Source organism: Chlorocebus sabaeus, unplaced genomic scaffold (genome assembly GCF_047675955.1).
Source record: "Chlorocebus sabaeus isolate Y175 unplaced genomic scaffold, mChlSab1.0.hap1 unalloc_scaffold_705, whole genome shotgun sequence".
Taxonomy (NCBI): domain Eukaryota; kingdom Metazoa; phylum Chordata; class Mammalia; order Primates; family Cercopithecidae; genus Chlorocebus; species Chlorocebus sabaeus.
In genome coordinates this window covers 7,262-26,833 of record NW_027328043.1, presented here as the reverse complement: position 1 = coordinate 26,833, position 19,572 = coordinate 7,262, and the positions used below count along the sequence as shown (strand labels likewise).

At 47.5% G+C, this 19,572-nt stretch overlaps 1 protein-coding gene across 2 annotated transcripts; it reads right to left on the bottom strand.

Moving 5' to 3' along the window:
• Nucleotides 1-9,098: 9,098 nt before the first annotated feature.
• On the bottom strand, nucleotides 9,099-18,957 carry LOC140711350 (nuclear RNA export factor 2-like). 2 transcript variants are annotated; one of them, XM_073014323.1, is made up of 20 exons: nucleotides 18,684-18,957; nucleotides 18,307-18,457; nucleotides 17,925-18,008; nucleotides 17,709-17,813; nucleotides 17,513-17,593; nucleotides 17,272-17,341; nucleotides 17,027-17,115; nucleotides 16,795-16,902; nucleotides 16,499-16,608; nucleotides 14,773-14,809; nucleotides 14,324-14,392; nucleotides 14,182-14,237; nucleotides 13,926-14,033; nucleotides 13,747-13,805; nucleotides 13,497-13,612; nucleotides 13,359-13,401; nucleotides 12,690-12,762; nucleotides 11,973-12,155; nucleotides 9,497-9,557; nucleotides 9,099-9,350 (listed from the first exon to the last, which is right to left on the bottom strand). In XM_073014323.1, exons 1-20 carry the CDS (start codon nucleotides 18,920-18,922, stop codon nucleotides 9,306-9,308), a joined length of 1,887 nt encoding a protein of 628 aa, XP_072870424.1. In that variant the 5' UTR covers nucleotides 18,923-18,957; the 3' UTR covers nucleotides 9,099-9,305. The 2 variants fall into 2 exon arrangements, with proteins under 2 accessions (XP_072870424.1, XP_072870423.1); XM_073014322.1 differs by having other exon boundaries at nucleotides 9,125-9,350; nucleotides 17,027-17,341.
• Between the last annotated feature and the right edge of the window lie 615 nt (nucleotides 18,958-19,572).

Sequence of the window (19,572 nt, the reverse complement as noted above, 5' to 3'; positions counted from 1 at the left end):
CCTCCCGTAGTTAGCAATTATAAAGTGTGGGAAACAACTTAAATAACTATCTAAAAGCACTTGAGGACACTAGAACTTATTCCTTATATCTAACTGTATGTTTGTACCCATTAACCAACGGTATCCCATTGTGCATATATGCCACATTTTGTTTATCCATTCATCAGTTGATGGCCACTTAAGTTGATTCCCTATCTTGGCTATTGTGAATAATGCTGCAATAAACATAGGGGCACAGGTATCCCTTTGATATACCAATTTCCTTTCCTTTGGATAAATGCCCAGTAGTGTGATTACTGGATCATATGGTAGTTCTATGTTTTGTTGTTTGAGAAACCTCCATACTGTTTTGATAGCACTGTAGGCTGACTATAGTTAACAATTTATTGTATATTTCAAAATAACTAGAAGATTTGAAATACTCCCAACACAAAGAAATTATAAATGTTCTAGGCAATGGATATTTTAAATACCCTAACTAGATCATTATACATTATATGTATGCACCAAAACATCACATGTACTCCATAAATGTGTATAATCATTATGTGTCAATAAAGCTTTTTTTTTTTTAAATTTCCCATTAATACCTACTTGTCTCCTTGGAATATTTATGAGATTATCATAGTACATACTTTTATATCATGGTTTGCTTAGAGCATTGTATGATGTATACATTTTCATACCTTAATAATGACATTTGTGCATTCTTGTTGCTTCACGCTAAGATTTAGTGGTGCTTATTTTCTGTAACTGTGTCACAGAATAATTAACATTTATTGTTCATTATTTTAAAGCACTTGAGAAAGATTGAAAGCAATCTTTCTCAATCTTCTCTCCAATCAAGAGATTGGAGAGAAGTTGACATTTGGAAGAGGAACTGTTTCTGGGTGCCTGCTTTTATGGCTTTTTGCCTGGTTACATGTGGAGTGGCTAAAACTCAGATAAATCTGTAGTCCCTCACTGGGGACCCACCCCTTTCTGCCCAGGAACCTGTCTGCCTCCTGCTGCCGTTCATGTTGCCCAGGCTGTAGGTGCCAAGGGACACCCTGCAAGCCAGCACCGAGCTGCCCTCAGCCACCCCTTGGCTTCCCTCCTATGCTCCTCAGTGCCCAAAGTCTGGGCTGCCAGTCCCATGGACCAGAGCGGGAACTTGTGGTGCTCTTTCTGGGGACTGGCAGCCCAGACTTGGGCTGGGATCAGGCTGCCAGTCCTTCGGCCTGGAGTCGGAACTTGTGGTGCCCTTTCTGGGCCCGCCCATGGCCACCCATGGACCAATTGGCATGCACTTCCTCCCCTCTGAGGCCCATAAAAGCCCTGGGATACGCCAGAGCTGAGCAGACGTTGGGACGACCAGCTGCAGAGAGGAGCAACCCATCCTAGGGTCTCCTCTCTGCTGAGAGCTGCAGAGACAATGAAGAGACAATGGGGAGATGACGGGATGACCTGCCTGCAGAGAGGAGCCACCCACTCTCTAGGGCCTCCTCTCTGCTGAGAGCTGTGCAGATGATGGGATGACCAGCTGCAGAGAGGAGCTACCCTCTCTGCTGATAGCTGAACCCTTGTCGGGTTGACTTGCCTAACAGAGAGAAGCTACCCTCTATGCTAGCAGCTGAACAGTCATTGAGACACCCTGGGTACAGAAAGGAGCTGCTCCCTTCGGGTATCCTCTGAGCTGTTCCATTGCTCAATAACGCTCCTCTTCGTCTTGACCACCCTCCACTTGTCTGCATACATTATTCTTCCTGGGCACAGGATAAGAACTCAGGACCCAAAGGATCTGTAACACAAACAGGGCTGAGACATGCCCCTTGCTCACCATGTTGCAGGCGAAGAGAAGGAAAGAAGAGCTGCGGCCGTTTGGGGAGCCCAGACTGAGGAGCTCACTGAGCCAGGGCTGTGACTCTGTCTTTAAGGCACTACAGTTCCTGGCGTCTCCAAGCTTCCAGGCACCACAGCGTTCCCTGGTGCCAACTGCGGAAGCCGTGGTACAGCTGGTCAAGTTGCAGCCCAGTGGAGAGCTGGCACCCATGCTGGCACCTGGAGCTCCCCACCTGCTGCAGCAGCCGGCATTTCTGACTGTGCAGTGGTTGGACAACACACTTGCTCACACACCCCTCGCTGCTCTGTGCAGTCTCCCGTGGCAGACATGTGATCCAGGCCGGTAGCATGGGCTGAGTGCAGCCTGCCAGGTCGTGTGGGTGGAATGAGCCCAGTGGGCCCAAGAAAAACTCAAGCAAAGGTGCCACCGGCCACAGAGGTTTCCAGCCAGAAAAGTGACACCCCAAAGATCCCATAACAGCATGAACATCATAGAGTGTACTTGCACAAAACTAGATGGTATAGCCTAGTACACACCTAGGCTATATGCTATAGCCTATTCCTCCTAGGCTACAAACCTGTACAGCATGTTACTGTACTGAATACTTTAAGCAATGGTAACACAATGCTAAGTGTTTGTGTATATAAACATAGAAGAGGTTCAATAAAAATATGGTATAAAAGATACAAAATAGTCACCTGTATAGAACAGCTCCATTATAATCTGATAGAACGAATGTCATATATGTGGTCCATCGTTAACTGAAACACTGTGTGGAGAGAGAGAGAAAGTGGGGGGGGGGGAGGGGGGGAGAGAGAGAGAGAGAGAGAGAGAGAGAGAGAGAGAGAGAGAGAGAGAGAGAGACGGAGAGAAGCAGTAATGCTCATTGTTAACGAGAAATCCTAAACAGCACACTTAGGTTCATTGATTGTCTTCCCAGATAACGGAGGGGAAAAACAATGGTACTCTGCGTAATTATAGGCTTTGAGTTCCTGGACATTAATTTACAAGTTTATTTCTCTAGGGAAAGTTACTTAACTTCCCATAACCCCTGTACCCTGATCTGAATAATATCAACAATGAACAGTAACTTGAATAGCTGTAAGAATTAAATTAGATAAATTACCTGTTGATTAAAATCCTTGTGCAAACATCAATAATCTTTCGCAGGCCACCTTCCAGAGAGAGCAACAACTCTGTTTTCACGTAAGCCTTGCTTAACACCTCAGGGACCAGCTCAACCATGTGGCTCCTACACCCAGGTTTCCTGGCACAAGGTTTTTATTCCTATACTGAATGCCATGTTGAGGGAGTACCCATGTGGACACAACTCTAGGACAGCTTAAAACAATCACTCCTTAAGCTTTGGAAGCCCATCATCTAAAAGGGAGGATAATGGGCATATTGTGAGGAAGGAAAGAGAGAGAAGCCCATTCCTGCTCATGACTTGATGTGTGACCCTGAAAAAGTATAGCGTTCTGTGTGTCTATCCTCGATCATCTGTAAAATGGGAATAAGGTTACCTTCCTCAGAGAGCTCTGGTGGGGAAAAAAGGAGAAACCCTATAGAAATGCCTGGCACATTGTAAGACTTGGAAAATCATTAGTACTGCCCATTTCACTTCCTCCCATAAGAGAGATGTCTTTCAAATAAACTATAGAGCATATCTATCTTAGAGAACATCTGGAAATATAGCCAGAAAAGAGAAATATACAGATATTTACCTAATGTATGAGCTTTTGGTGTCATTTCTGTGTCTTGGGAAAAGCAAGGAATTTTAAGGAGAAGAAAATAATTTGCTTTTATTTCAGGTGATTTCCAATCTTCTTATTTCCTTTCTAGTTTGATACCAGAGGAGCATTTCCCACCAAGTCTCTAAAAAAGAGCATAAATGAGAATAAAGCAATATTGGCCCCCATGGTGAACCAGAGGACCTTGGGTGAGTCCCTCCTCCTGTGCTGGCCTCAGCTCTAACAGAGAAGAAGACGCAATACAGAACCAGTGGTTGTGGGTGTGGGTTTTGTAGAGTGAGATACATGTGGATTTGTCCTTTAGTTGAGAGACACTTAATCTTGAGTAAGCAATTTCTTTCTCTGGATTTCACCTTTCTTCGTGGGCTATATGGGAATTGGGATGATACTTGCTCCTTAATGTTGACATGAGGATTAAATGGATCATTGCATTGAAAGCAAGCAGAGCAATGATATATTAGTCCATTTTCACACTGCTATAGAGAACTATGCGAGACTGGGCAATTTATAAAGAAAAGAGATTTAATCGACTCACAGTTCTGTAGGCTGTACGGGATGCATGGCTGGGGAGGCCTCAGAAAACTTGCAATTATAGCAGAAGGCAAAGGGGAAGTAAGGCACATCCTACATAGTGGCAGGAGAGACAGACAGAGAGAGAGAGAGACAGAGAGAGAGAGAAGAAAGTGCCACACTTTTAAACCATCAGATCTTATGAGAACTCACTATCAATCACGAGAACAGCAAGGGGGAAAGCTGCTACCTTGATTCAATCACCTCCCACCAGGCCCCTCTCCTGAAACTTGGGGATTATAATTTAACATGAGATTTGTGTGGGGACACAGAGACAAACCATATCAAATGCCCAGCATCTTCTAGTGATGAATACGCGTTTGCGTCATTCATTGTGTTTATTGTTATGACTCCCAACCATCCAAAGGGGGAGTCATGGTTATAGAATATTCCAATGTAAGAATGAGCCATATGTATTTTTTTTTTTTTGGACTAATGGTGACGAACATTTTTGTTTTTCCTACAGCTTTGCTCTCACAGACAATGCTGAAGTTACCATGATTACAGATGACGCCATGTACGGACATGCCAGACATTCCCTAGTTCCTTGCTGCTCAAAGTGTGATCCATGAAATAGTAGCTGGAAACAGATCCAACAAGGGGTGTGTGTGTGTGTGTGTGTGTGTGTGTGTGTGTGTGTGTGTATGTGTATGTGTACTTTTTTAGAAATTGGCTCCCATGAATGTGGAGCCTGCAAAGCCTGCAGGGAAGGCTGGCAGGCTGGAGACACAGTGAAGAGCTGCAGTTCAAGTCTGAAGGCAGTTTGCTAGCAGAATTCCCTCTTCCTCAAGGGAGGTAAATCTTTTTATTCCTGAAGGCCTTCAACTGACTTGATAAGGCCAACCCACATTGTGGAGGGTAATCTGCTTTACTCAAAGTCTACACATCTAAATGGCGATCTCATCTAAAAATACCTTCACAGAAACATTTGGAATAATGTTGGACCAAATATCTGGGCAGGTGGATAGGTATGTGGCCTACCTAAGTAGGCCTAAATTGACACATAAAATTAACCATCATACCTGGGATCCTGTTACAAATGCAGATTTTGAGGCCATGCCACAGACAATCACATCCCCAAGCCCCCACAATCTGTGTCCTCCTGTCATTACATCACCACCTTTCTTTGATGCAGGTTAGAGTGCTAAGAACACCCAGATGCCACTTCTCCCCACTTTATTTTGGTGTGGGTGAGGAACAGTGCCTAACCTTGCATGACCTAGGTTTGAGGTTTCTGCTCTTGGATATGGTCATTGAAGGGGAGAAGGGTTCATATCCAACCACTGGCTTTCTCCAGCACAGGGGTAACAGGAGGGTGGGATCATAAGGAGTGCTGCATGGAGGGGAATTCTGAGATCATTAAGGGAGTAATGCCATTAAGGCCTCATGAGCAGACAACTAGGATGAATGGAATCCATATTTGCAAAGATCAGCAGCAGTTATGCACTAGGGTTGAGGGCAGGAGCTATAGGCAGGAACCCCAGGGGCAAGGGAATCGGTTGGAGGCAAGTTCTCCTAAATTGACACATAAAATTAACCATCATACCTGGGATCCTGTTACAAATGCAGATTTTGAGGCCATGCCACAGACAATCACATCCCCAAGCCCCCACAATCTGTGTCCTCCTGTCATTACATCACCACCTTTCTTTGATGCAGGTTAGAGTGCTAAGAACACCCAGATGCCACTTCTCCCCACTTTATTTTGGTGTGGGTGAGGAACAGTGCCTAACCTTGCATGACCTAGGTTTGAGGTTTCTGCTCTTGGATATGGTCATTGAAGGGGAGAAGGGTTCATATCCAACCACTGGCTTTCTCCAGCACAGGGGTAACAGGAGGGTGGGATCATAAGGAGTGCTGCATGGAGGGGAATTCTGAGATCATTAAGGGAGTAATGCCATTAAGGCCTCATGAGCAGACAACTAGGATGAATGGAATCCATATTTGCAAAGATCAGCAGCAGTTATGCACTAGGGTTGAGGGCAGGAGCTATAGGCAGGAACCCCAGGGGCAAGGGAATCGGTTGGAGGCAAGTTCTCCTAAATTGACACATAAAATTAACCATCATACCTGGGATCCTGTTACAAATGCAGATTTTGAGGCCATGCCACAGACAATCACATCCCCAAGCCCCCACAATCTGTGTCCTCCTGTCATTACATCACCACCTTTCTTTGATGCAGGTTAGAGTGCTAAGAACACCCAGATGCCACTTCTCCCCACTTTATTTTGGTGTGGGTGAGGAACAGTGCCTAACCTTGCATGACCTAGGTTTGAGGTTTCTGCTCTTGGATATGGTCATTGAAGGGGAGAAGGGTTCATATCCAACCACTGGCTTTCTCCAGCACAGGGGTAACAGGAGGGTGGGATCATAAGGAGTGCTGCATGGAGGGGAATTCTGAGATCATTAAGGGAGTAATGCCATTAAGGCCTCATGAGCAGACAACTAGGATGAATGGAATCCATATTTGCAAAGATCAGCAGCAGTTATGCACTAGGGTTGAGGGCAGGAGCTATAGGCAGGAACCCCAGGGGCAAGGGAATCGGTTGGAGGCAAGTTCTGGGACAAACTATTAGGAGTGCAGACTAATACACAGGAGCCAGTGGCATTCTGAGGCAAGGCACAAAAGTTACTTGGAGATGAGGGATAGAAAAGGGTATCATTGAGGCCACTCACCCTGGAGTTCCTGCAGTTGCTTCTGGACTCCTTCCACATGGAGGTTCCTGTGCGCTGATGAGGACAGGGAGGGGTCTACCACCCACCCACACCAGCAACCCTTGTAAGAAGTGCGACTTTGCTGGGTGACTGTAATCCCAGCTACTCTTGAGGCTGAGGCTGAAGGACTGCTTGAGCCCAGGAGTTTGCACCCGGGAGTTAAGAGTCCAACCTGGGCAACATAATGAGACCCCAACTCTAAAAAAAAAGTACGCCCTGCCGGAGGTGTCTATAAACTTGATGCCATCACATGCAATGGGCAGGAAAACCAGTGACATATGGGAAATAATGTCTCTTCTCAGGGATGAGTCCTTATGAATTCCACAGCCCCAGCCACCCTGCCACCCTGTCCCTAAGGAGAGTGTGCCAAGGCCCAAGGAAAAGAACAGAGCATCTGTGGATGGACTCTCCTGGCTGTGGCTGCCATATGCTGCTTTCTGTCCTAATCAAAGTTTCCCCTCCACACTCCACACAATTAGCACATAAGTGAAAAATGTCAAGAAATAAAAGAAAGTCATCACTGCAGATCTACATAAAATTATAGCATGATGACATGAATAGCTTTATGTTAATGACTTTGTTAACTAAAATGAAAAGGATATAAAACTGTATCTGCATTATGATTACTTTTACATAAAAGTGTGTGCATGTATGTATTTATGTGCACATATATATGTATTCAAGTATTTATGACTGAATTGTTCTCAATGATTCTGAAAAATGGCTATGTCAATTTAAATGCTCGGAAACAATATATGTGAGTACTCATATCTCCTCCCTCCAACTTCACAAATCATCTTGGGAAGCATACACTTTGCCTCACCATTTAAACTTCCAAGATTGTGTCCTAATGGACCATTTGCAGAGAGACGTGTGTGTGTGTGTGTGTGTGTGTGTGTGTGTGTGTGTGTGTGTGTGTAGAGGTAGAGCGCATGAGAGATGAGAGAGTGAGTTCAGGTGTCAGAGTTAGCATGTGCTGGGAGCACAGGACCACAGGAAATCGTGGGAATTGGCAGGAGGATGAGTGACTGGAAGACGAAGGCGTCCGAGCTGGCTAGGGAAGGAGGTCAAGGCTGTGGAAGCCTGACGTACACAGAGGAAGTAGAGGGGCCATGTGATGGGTTCCATGGGTCCTATCCACAAAGGACCCCTGGCAGCTCTGAGAGCCTGAGCTGAACAGACACTGTGGTTGATGGGTAACATGGGAGATGATCTCTAGTCCCCACGATGAGGCTGAGAAGCACACAGTGTGGTCTCTGTTCCCTGGGTGAGAGGACCAAGCCTTAGAGAGGTACAGGAGCTTGTCTTTGGCTATTGAGGCACTACAGGGAAGAACAAGGTTGGCATTATTCTTTTTGTAATGGCAACTATCCCCTTAGTTCCTAGTTTTATGAAATTCACACTCCAACATATGGCTCCCTAATGTACATGTACATAAAGAACTGAAAAGTGGCAAGTGGTAGGAAGGTGGCAAGTGGTAGGAAGGTGGCAAGTGGCAGGAAATAACGTATGCCAAACACGAAAGTGGAGGCATAATTTGTAAACTGGTGGTACCTCTCCTATGTCCCATTTATAGGACTGTGACTTGAAAACGTCACACTGCTATTATTTTAATTTCAAAAAGTATGCCTGCTGATTGTCTAACATGCAAGCATCACAGAAGTGTGGACAATAAATTGTGCAAATGTTCCGTTCAACTCTTGCCTGCAATTCGGAACTGCTATAAATGCCAGTTGTTGAGAACTGACCATAGGGTGAGATTCCGTGCTACCACTGTTTGTTTAGAAGTGAAAATAAATGGCTGAACCCCTTCAAGAACATGGACATGGAGCGCCCGGTGTCAGCTCTCTGAGGAGCGTGCTGGGCAGATGGGCTGAGTCTCCCCTCATCACCCCCACCGCAGGTGCTACCCTGAGACTCCTCCTTGAAAAGTGCACCTTCGGGAAAGGGAGGGCTTGGGACGGTGGATGGAAGCCCCTGGTGTGCCAAGGTAACATGCCTGCTTCTGTGGGCCTCCAGGTCGAGGATCTGACAGAGTCCCACTGTCTCTCAAGGCCAATCTCTGGAAGGAGCGTGTGTCCTTTCTCATCAGGATTTATTGACAAAATTACCTATGAAGGCAAGCCAGATTGATGCATCTGCTAAGGCCAGCCAGGGATGAACAGGGATGCAGTGCTTTCAGTCCTGGCCCCGCTGGCTCACAGTTGGGGCAGGGGAAGAGCAATCCAGGGCACACAACGTACAACGCGTAACGTCCCTCTTTATTATGAAAATAAAACGGTGATCATGAGTGGGGCGAATACACAGAGCAACTGGCTCTCTGGGTGGTTATGTCATGCGGCCTGCAAGTTAACTCTGGCTTCCTGATCAGCCAGGCCATACGCTGGTGAAAAGAGGAAACAAAGAGGATGTGAACGAAGACAAAGAAGACATCGAAGGGCTCCTTTTAGGAGATTTGCTTGAAGGCCTCCGCTGGGATCTTGCCCTCGGTCTAGAGAAAGGAAAGAACAGGAGTTGGGATGTTAGTAGAGCCAGGTGCCCTGGGTTCCATCCCCACACTACCCGGCCTCCATCTTCTTGGCCTTCCTGACCACCCAGAGACAGCTGTCTTTTACCCACTTGATTCCCAGACCTCACCTGGAGCATAGTGAAGACCTGACCAGCTCTAGTGTAGTTCCACTCATTGTCCTGAAGGCACCTGGGGTGGGAGAAGAACAGGTGCTCTCCATTACTACCCCAGGACAGACACGCTGACTATGCAATGCCACCCTTAATCTATGCTACCTTTTTGGTGGGTCACATGTACCAATATGAGCACTATTGTAACAATGAAAAAAGGCCTAGGGAAAACCAAAACGCCTATCCCTGACATTAATGCCCACTGGAATTCAAATCAGAAACATAAGGGTATTCAAATGAACAAGGGAGCTTAATACATATTGATAAAGAAAGATGTTCAAGAAATAACAAGTGGAAATTCAATAATACGTTTCTTTTTTATTGAGATATAATGCACATACTGTAGCAGTCACCATTTTAAGGTGTAGAATTCAGTGCTTTTAAGTCTATTCACAAGATTGTGCGACCATCACAACTATCTAATTCCAAACTATTTTTATCACCTCAAAAAGAAACTCCTTAACTGTTAGAGATCGCTCCCTGTTCTCCCTCTTCCCCAGATCTTGGCAACCACTACTCTGCTTTCAGTCTCTATGGATCTGGCTATTCTGAACACTTCATATGAATGGAATCATGTAATTATGTGGCTTTTTGTGACTGGCTGCTCTCACTTAGCACATAATGTTTTCGGGGTTCATCCACGTCATAGCGTATATCACAACTACATCCTTTTTCATGAATGAATAATATTCCAATAATATTCCACCGTATGGATGTACCACATTATCCATTCAGCTAAAGGTCAATCGATGTGTTTCCACTTTTTGGCTATTTGGAATAATGCCACTATGGAAATTCATGTGCAAGTTGTTGAATGGGCATATATTTTCATTTCTTTTGGTATACACTTAGGAGAGGGATTACCGGATCATGTGGTAACTCCATGTTTAAGATTTTGAGGAATTACCAAAATCTTTTGCCCAGCAACTGCTCCATTTTATGGTCCCAGTAGTAATACACGAGATTTCCAATTTCTCTGCATTCTCACCGACATTTGTAATGTTTCCTTTTACTGACTAAAGCTATCATAGTGGCTATGAAGTGGTAACTCACTGTGGTTTCGACATGCGTTTCCCTAATGACTAATGATGTTGAGAAGATTTTCACGCGCTTCTTGGTCATTTGTACATCTTCTTTGGAGAAACGTCTATTCAAATCATTTCCCCATTTTTTAATTGGGTGGCTTGTCTCTTTGTTGTTGAGTTGTAAGGGTTCTTCTTGTCAGCGATGTGATTTGCAAATATTTTCCCTTGTTCCCATCAGTCGGTTTTCTGCTTTCTTGATAGTGTCTGCTGATGCACAAAAGCTTTTAATTTAGATGAAGTCCAATTTACCTATTTATTTCTTTGGTTGCTTGTGCTTTTGGTTTCATATGTAAGAAACGGTTGCCTAATTCAAGGTAATGAAGATGTACACTTACGGTGTTTTACAGTTCTAGCTCTTATTTTAGGTCATTGATCCATTTTCTGCCAGTGTTTGCACATGATGTGAGTTAGGGGTCAAAATTAATTGTTTTGCGAGTGGATAGCCACGTCTCCCAGCACCACTTGCTAAAAAAGACTATTTTTTTTTTCTCCATTGCATTTTTTCAGCACCCTGAATGATAATCAACTAGACATAAATATGTGAGATTATCTGTGGACTCTCAATTATATTCCATTGATTCCCACGTCTGTTCCTATGTCGGTACCATACAATCTTGATTAATGTAGTTTTGTAGCAAGTTCTGAAATCTGGAAGTGTGAGTCTTCTAACGTCGTTGTTCTCTTTCAAGATGGTTTTGGCTGTTTGGGGTCCACTGCATTTCCACATGAATTTTGGGATTACCTTGTCAATTTCTGCAAAGAAGTCAGTTGGGATTCTGTCAGGGACTGCAATGAATCTGTAGATTGTTCTGGGTGGTACTGCCATCTTAATGATATTAAGTCTTCCAATCTATGAATGTGGGATGTCTTTCCATGTAGTTAGGTCTTCTTTAATTTTTTTCAGCAATGTTTTGCAGATTTCAGAGCATAAGATCTGCGCTTCTTCTCTTAAATTTGTTCCTACACACTTTATTAATAATTTTCGATGCTACTGTAGATGGACTTATTTTCTTGATTTCATTTTTTGGATTGTCCATTGCAACTACATAGAAGTACAAATGATTTTTGTATGCTGTATCTTTCAACCTTGCTGAACTGGTTTATCAGTAGTTTGTTGTGGTTGATTTTTTCAGATTTTACAAATGGAAGGTAATGTCATCTGGGCATTATGCCATTTAAAAAAATATTTACATAGATCAGTATAAAAGTATGATACCTTTCTCATGGGCCCACTTTTTTTTGGAAGCAAAATATCCAGATAGTTATTCTTCCAAATTGCATGTGAGTTTCCATTACTCATTCCTCTGATGTCCCAACTCCCCCCATCCCCATGTACTCCCAGCACTCACTTCTGAGACCACTCCAGTTTCATCCCAGACTGGGCAGAGAAAGCCTGCACCATTTCCTGCTGCTCCTGGGAGAGGGAGGGCTCAGAGCTGGAGGAGAGTGTGGACACTGGGATGGAGAAGGCACTCTGAGTCTCTTGGGGGCTGGCGTCCCTCACAAACAGCTCATCATTCACGATGCACAGACTGGAGGAAAGAAAAATGCACCCTCAAACTGGACAGGTAGATAACTCCACACCCCCAACAACAGGATCCTTCTTAACCACTGCCACTCAACAACCAAATTCCTTCCATATCCCTAACTGTGCCTGCCTCCCAGATGTTTTGGCTGGTGCCCTCTAACCCTCCCACAGAGTCCACCTTTGGAGAGGTTGTCTACCAGCTTCACTAGACCTTTAGCTCTAACCCCAACGCATTTACCCTGTACAACAGTCCAACGAAGTGGATAGTCTTATTCCAATTTTCAGAAAAAGGCACTGAATCACAGAGAGGTCGAATAAGTTGATCAAGGTCACACAGTTTGTGAATGTTGGGGTGAGGAACAGAATCTGTATTCTGACTCCAGGGCCCACACTCTTAAACACTAGGCTAGACTGTTCCTTGGATCTTCCTGTTGGCCTTCCACAATATTGAGAACACCCCGAGGACTGCACCCACCACATTTCCATGACACGGGCCCCAAGCTTGGATGGGTGCTCCCACCCACAACACAGCACTAACCTGGAACTGCTGCCAGGGGTAGCGATGAAGGTCCGAGTGAAGGCGAGAACAGAACCCTGAGACTGTCCTTCCACTTCAAAGACAACAAACAGCACCACCTTAGAGTTGCACAGGCTTTAACATGCTCACACGGTGATTCCCCCGTCAGAGTCTTGCTTGACACTCACACAGAAGGCGGGGCAGACCAGGACAATTGTTCACTTGGAGTCAGGTGGATGTGGCAGGAATGGGGAGGGCAGCAACAGGAACAATCCACTCCCAGTGACAGGGCCCCTATCATGTGTGGGGCCCTGTGAAAACCACAAGTTCACTTAATTCCTATTTCACAGTAGCCCAAGAGATAGGTTATTAGCCCCATTTTGCAAATGAGGAAACTGAAGGGTTAAGTAACCAACCACAAGTTCACAGAGTAAGGACCTGGGATGAGAGCTGCCAAACTCCACAGTCTGTGTCCTTAACACACGCCTGAGCTGTGCAGGGCAGACAGGCATGGACCTAGGTCAGAGCAGGGTGGTTTGAGGGCAGAGTGGGGGTGGGAAAACACGGAGGGAAGAAGAGGAAGGAAAGGAAAGGAATGAAATCAGGGAAGCTGGGGGAGTTCTGAGAGGGAGCCCAGCCAGGGGGAGGGAGCAGTGGCGGATCTGGGGAGGGGACCATACAGACACTCACCTTCCTTGAAAACCCCATTGACAGAAAAGCAGAGCATCCATTCCTGAAAGGGAAGAGCTCAGGTGCTCAGGATCCTCCTTAACCTCCTACCCACCTCTGGCTCTCTGGGCCTGCCCGAGGGAGGAAGCAGGTGCTCACCGTCTGGCACCACATGTCCACCAGGATGGAGCTGAGGTCATGCTGAGTTCTGGGCAACGCACTGAGGGAGTCCACAATGTCACGTTTTGTGTGCCTCAGCAGTTCCCCCTTCAGGTCTGTAGAGGAGAAGAGAAGCAAGGAACGGCAGGGTGGGGCGGGGCAGGGGGCTGCCACACCCTGGTCCTTGGCCCCTGTGATTGTTCCCATCACACCCCCTTACCTTGCCCACTCTTCCCCATCACACACTTACAGGGGTCCTTGAGTGTTTTCATATTCCTGCTATCCTCAAAGTACTTGCGCAAGCTGTTCCTAGGAGAAAAAGAGGAGCAGGAGTGGGTGGCCCGGCCAGTGCAGGCATTTCCAGGAGTTGGCCTGTGTCTGCTGGGGAGACACACAGCCCCAGAGCAGGGTCTGAGTCGTGATACTCACGGGGCTGAGTCCTCGGCGTCGAAGGGAATAGCCAAGGAGAAGCAGGCCTCATCGTGGTAAGCACCGAGGAGACCCTGTCGATCTCCAGAGTCATAGATCGAGTAATACCTGTGGGGAAGCAGTGAGGATAGGCTACCTCTGTGGCCTGGGCCCCAGATGAGACTTGAAAACTCCCATGAGCTGACCTGTGCATGGGTAGCCCAGCCTGCCTCAGCCCTCCCCTTCCTCATGGTCCCAGCGTTCCAGGGATACTCACTGCTGCAGGAATTGCAGGACTAAATGCTTTAAGGTCTCAGATCCAGTAAAGTTTTCCTGAAATCAAAAGACAATTTGGATCTATGCGGTGGACAAAGCCTCCCTTACAACACCCCAAATCTTGCTTGGTCCTTCTTCCTCACCTTGCAGGGTTTCATTATCTCAGAGCTGTCAATGTCAACAATCATTGGTGCGGATAACTCTCGGCCGTCCTGGAGAAGGAAAGAGGAAGTCAGCAGTGGAGACCAAGGAGGTGGAGCTCGATGACCGATAAGATGAACATGCCCAGGGAGACAAGCATCAGAGGCCAGGTGGGAAATGGGCCTGGAAATTCCAGTTGGGCAGCTTTCTCATGGGGTGCTGGACATCTCTACTATTACATGCAAACGTGTGTGTGTGTGGGGGGGGGGTGTGTGTATACACATTTTCAGGGAGAATATTCTTGTCTTTTTCAGGAATCCCTGCCTGTAAAATGGATGAGGGTCTGATACAAGCATGCAATCTAGGCAAGACCCAAAGGACATAAGGGGAGGTGTGGAGGTCATGTTCTTGAGTAAGAGGAGACAATGACGACGGTATTATACATACTTACCAGGCGTAACAACTTGGGGAAACAATCCCGGATGGCACTGTCCAAAACCAAAAATTGAATGAAGTGACTGACAGTTCAGGGTGGCACAGTCTCTCTCCCACTCCCTCTCACTCTCCTCCCTCTCCTTCCTCCTGGTTAGCTTCCATCTAGACTGTCCTGACTCCCTTTTCTCCAGTGCCACACGAAGCAGCACTGGGAGCCCAGGTTCCAGGGCTTTCTTCCCCTCCCTCCCTCCCTCCCCTTTGTCCAAGTCACCGTGGAAGGCTCTGCAGGGAGCAGAAAATGGGGTGGGAGCCCAGGGCTCTGCTACCTCACTGGCTGTCCATCAACTTGCCTGACCAGGCCCTGGCCAAGACCAGGTCAGCCCTTAGGGATGGCCCAGGATGCTGGGACAGGGAGGTGAGTGAGGCCGGGCTCAGGAGGCAGAAAGGGGAAGGCAGAGGGGACGACATCAGAAATGGGGTGAAGGTAGGGGAGGGAGAGATGGGTGAGACATAGGAGAGGAGAGACAAGGGAGAAACAGGATGCAATGCAAAGCGGAAGGAAAGACGCTCTACTGCGGAGGTGGAGTTTAGGGAGGAATAGAGGAGAAAAGGGCTCCCCTGCTGCAGCCCTTTCTCTCACTGCCCCCTGGCTGGCCCTGGGGACTGAGGCAGGAAAGGAAAACATGCACCTGTTGGGCTGGGGCCCACTGGATGCAGCTGGAGCCTTTCTCACCTGTGTGAGCTCAGTCTGAGCTGCGCATGGGAAACAGCAGCTACGGGGACAGGAGACCTTCTCCCAGGAGGAGTGAAGGGTCAGGCCCCAGCTCAGCATGGGGTTCAGAGCCTGGGGACCCCCTCTCCCGACCACTGCATTCTCTTCTGATGGTCACTGACTCCTGTGACCCTCTGTGCTGACGCCTTGACCGAGGAATGCTACCCGTCTCGGGCTACCCAGGACTCCTCTGAGGGCCCAGGCAGGACAATGTGAGGTGTGGAGGGAAGGAGAGGCAGTGCCCTGAGAGGCCTGTCCTTCTGTCTCCCCAACCTCCTCGGCCCTCTGCCTTCCACTCCTGCCTCAGGAACGTGGCCCGCTTCTGGTCCCTTGACTCAGGAAACCCAGGTTTCTCCCCAAGGAGGGCCCAGCTCCTGGCATTGAGCCAGAGGAAGAGATGGCATGACAGCAGCCACCCAGGGCCTCGGCCCTCAGTATGAAGCAGGGAAGCCCCCATGCCAGCCCAGGACAGGTGGGGGGACCGCTTTGGAGCAAGAGAAGGAGAACACCTCTCAGGACAGGGGAGGGAAGCCCCATCTCAGCATGGAGGCAGGAAGGCCTGTCTCACATGAGGCCCTGGACTAAAGGACTCTTCTCAGTCCAGGGCACCAGCATCTGAACACTGTTGGTCCTGGGGAGGTGGGGGAGTCCTGCTTCCTGGAGCACACTCACGGAGGGCACGCTGCAGGAGGCTTGGTGGAGACAGGCAGGAAACGCACCCCAGAGCAGGTGAAAAGGGGAGCATGTCAGACGAAGGAAAGGAGACCTCTAAGCACAGATGAGTGAGTGACACAGAGAAAGGAGAGTGTGTGTGTGTGTGTGTGTGTGTGTGTGTGTGTGTAGGAGGGGAGGTTTGTGGTCCTCCTAGAGGACCAAGGCCACTCCTTCCTGCAGAAGGGCACTTTCAGACACAGCTCAGTCACCCAAGGAGCAAAGGTGCCCAGGAAGGGCGATAGGGGTTGCCACTGACCTTACATAGGCGGACTGGTCCGAGAAGGTGCTGCACAAGGGGTTCCCTTCTAGCCATAGCTCTTCGAGCTTCAGCCCTTTCACCTTGCCCAACTCCCACGCTGACTCCAGCTAAGAAAGATGGGGAGGAAACTGGAGAAGGAGGGCCAGGGAAAGAGAGACACCTGGGACCGTGGGTCCCGAATTCCCCCAGCCCTCATAGTCACCCACAGGTACCTCTGCCTGCCTGTTGCCATTATCCTGATGTGTACTGCCATCCACCCTCCATCCAAAGTTGATCTGGCTCCCCCTTCTCACCTTATTTTTGGAGAGGTTCAGGGTCTTGACTTTGGGAGCCTTCTCTATAATGTCAGACAGGCCATCCAGCTGGTACAGTTTGTTGTTGCACAAGTTCAAAGACAATAGCTTTGGGTCAAGAAGAGTTAGAGTGGGGGCTACTATCTTGGGCCTCAGAGACAAGTCTGCCCTCCACCTTATCTATTCCACCCCTCTAACTAAATACCAGCACTGGGCCTAAGGCTTCATTCACCTCAGGGAAATTTCTTTCAATGATCTTCAGGGTGGCAGCCATGCAGTTTCTTCGATTCAGGATTATATCAATGTCACAGCCCATCAAGTCTTGAAGAAGCCAGGAGAAGGGAATCAGAAGGCTGGGAGGGCCCTGGCTGGACCAGAGCCAGCACCAACCGCTCCGTAAATTGCCATCCCTAAGTCTCCCTCTCAGGCAGACCGCTCTGCCCCTGCTTGCCTTAGAATTGCTGCTGTCAGCCATACCTGGGTCAAAGCGGAGATTCTGGAGATCAAGAGCTTGTTGGGAGACATTGTACCGTTTGTTCATAGTCAGCTGCAGAGTTAGAGATGAAGACAGAGGCTCTGAGGCTCTGGTAGTGGTGGTGGTGGTGGTGGTGGTGGTGGTGGTGGTGGTGGTGGTGGTGGTGACAGGGAAAAAGGGGACCAGGGGAAGAAGAGATGGGTCCAGGAAGTGAGCATACAATGATCCTTGAGTCTGTATTACCTTAAGCATCTCCATTTGGCCTGGCTTCAACTTATTCTTCACAGAGTAGGGCGCGGTAGAATGATTGACAAATATACATATCTGCAGGGAGGCAGCGTGGTAAGTACCAGGACCTCTAATCCCAAAGAGGACGACCAGCCCCCTGGCCTGTCCTCCTGCCCAGAGACTAAGTACAGGGAATGCCCTCAACACACACCTTTCGGTTCTCGTCATCACAAATCTTATAACTGACATCCTTCAATACGGAGGCAGTATTAGCATCCTGGACAAAGAAGCATGCTCGATTTCGGATGTAGTGAAACTACAGGGAGTGAAGACAAGAGCAACAGCATCAGAGGCCAATGGCTCCTGCTGAGCCAGGCCTCTCCTCGTCCCCCGTGCCCACTCATCTGGCTTCACCATCCTCTCTTACATCAACCGGAGTGAAGGGGGCACTGCAATGGCTCTGGATTGAATTCATTAGCCATGACTTGTCATACTTTATCCCGTAAGGAATCTAAAGGTAAAAAGAAGAAATAGGAGAGAAGGGAGAGACAACACGGAACTAAGGATGGAGAACAGAACCAACCAGCTTTTTTTTTTTCTTTTCTTCCGACCTTCTACTTAGCTTAGACCTCTAAAGAAAGGACCGCTGACATGATTTTATTTTTGTGCCAAATATGGATTCCCTAAACTCCCATTCCCCCTATTCCAAAGCTCTCCTCCGAATAATCAGCTTAGGGTGTTTTAAGTGGTCTTCCTCCTATCAGGTTCCAGAATCGTCTACCTAATGCAGACCCCACCCAGATACTCACTGTGACCTTGAACCAGTTCCTTGTGTATCCATCCTGTGTGTTCTGCCTCATTTTTCTCCCTGGAGGTTTTCTATTTCTCCACGTGGTAATACAGATTTCGTCTTCACTATGCCATTTCATTCTTCTGTCGCATCGGATGCTATAAGGAGTGCTGTGGGGAAGAGGAGAGAAGGCGGGTATCCATTAAATCTAAGAACGTCTTCTCTACATGCTCCACTCACTGACGCCAGGGCTACAATTAGGATTGCTCAGCCACTATTCCACTTCCAGCATTCTTCAGCTCTCTAATGAGAGAAGAAAAGGAAGACCACAGAGAATGAAAGGGTTGCACAGTCCCGGGGGCTGCTACTTGCAAACCAAGCTGCCTGGTCACTTACTGTCTTAGTTGTTGGTCCTTGTGGACATCCCGCATCTCCACGCTTCCATCATTCTCCTGGCAGTGTGAAGGTGGACGCTCATATCCACCATGTTCATGATGACAGTTCCTCTTGTCAGAATTATCCCGGAAAGAATTCCCACCTTTCTTTCTTCCTTGAAAAGGGCTACCATGGTCATGGCATTCTGCAACTGAGAACAAAAAGACACGTTTGAGACAGATCAATGGTCCACTTACCATGTACCATGTCGTGAGCTAACTCCATGGTAGGGCAAGTAAAGTGCCAACCCACCACACAAGCCCCAGAAAACAAACTCCTCTGCCTATCCAGATACAACAACCTTATCTCACAGGTGGCACAATCAGGGGAGGAATCTTGGGAGCGGAAGCAACTGTGTCGAACCTCTTAAGAAATGGAGCAGGAATTATAAAGAACAGAGGTGTGTATGTCCATGGGTTGGACTAGACACTAGTCACACACCTGGAAGGGGTCCTAATCTTGCCTTCTCTCAGGCTTCTCTAACCTAACAACCACACCAACACCTGGGAGACAAGCTCTCTCGCACCTCCCAAATCCAGTCTCCAAATGCATTCTGTGAACAATCAGCAAGTTATACTTCTTTGCTGGTGTAGTACAAGCTTTAAAGACAGGTGGGTCTGATGTAACAGCTTCTCAAGCTGCCCTCCTGCCTCCAGCCTTGCCCTCAACAATACTCAGTTTGAAATATCCAGAGCAAGCTTTCTTTTTGCCCAGCCCAAAATGCTTTCAGCCCAAGAGACAACTCTTCCTAAGCAAGTGACAGAATTACTAGAAAGAAAATCAGCAGATCTTGAAAACCACTACAGTAACAGGATCTAAATGACATAAATTAAACACTGTACCCAACACA

Coding starts and splice junctions, on each gene's coding strand:
- LOC140711350 (XM_073014322.1), bottom strand. CDS start 18,922: ATGGTAAGTGGACCATTGATCTGTCTCAAACGTGTCTTTTTGTTCTCA. Junction 18,009..18,306: donor GGAACTGGTTCAAGGTCACA/GTGAGTATCTGG, acceptor TTTTACCTTTAG/ATTCCTTACGGGATAAAGTA. Junction 9,351..9,496: donor AGGTCTTCACTATGCTCCAG/GTGAGGTCTGGG, acceptor TCCTTTCTCTAG/ACCGAGGGCAAGATCCCAGC.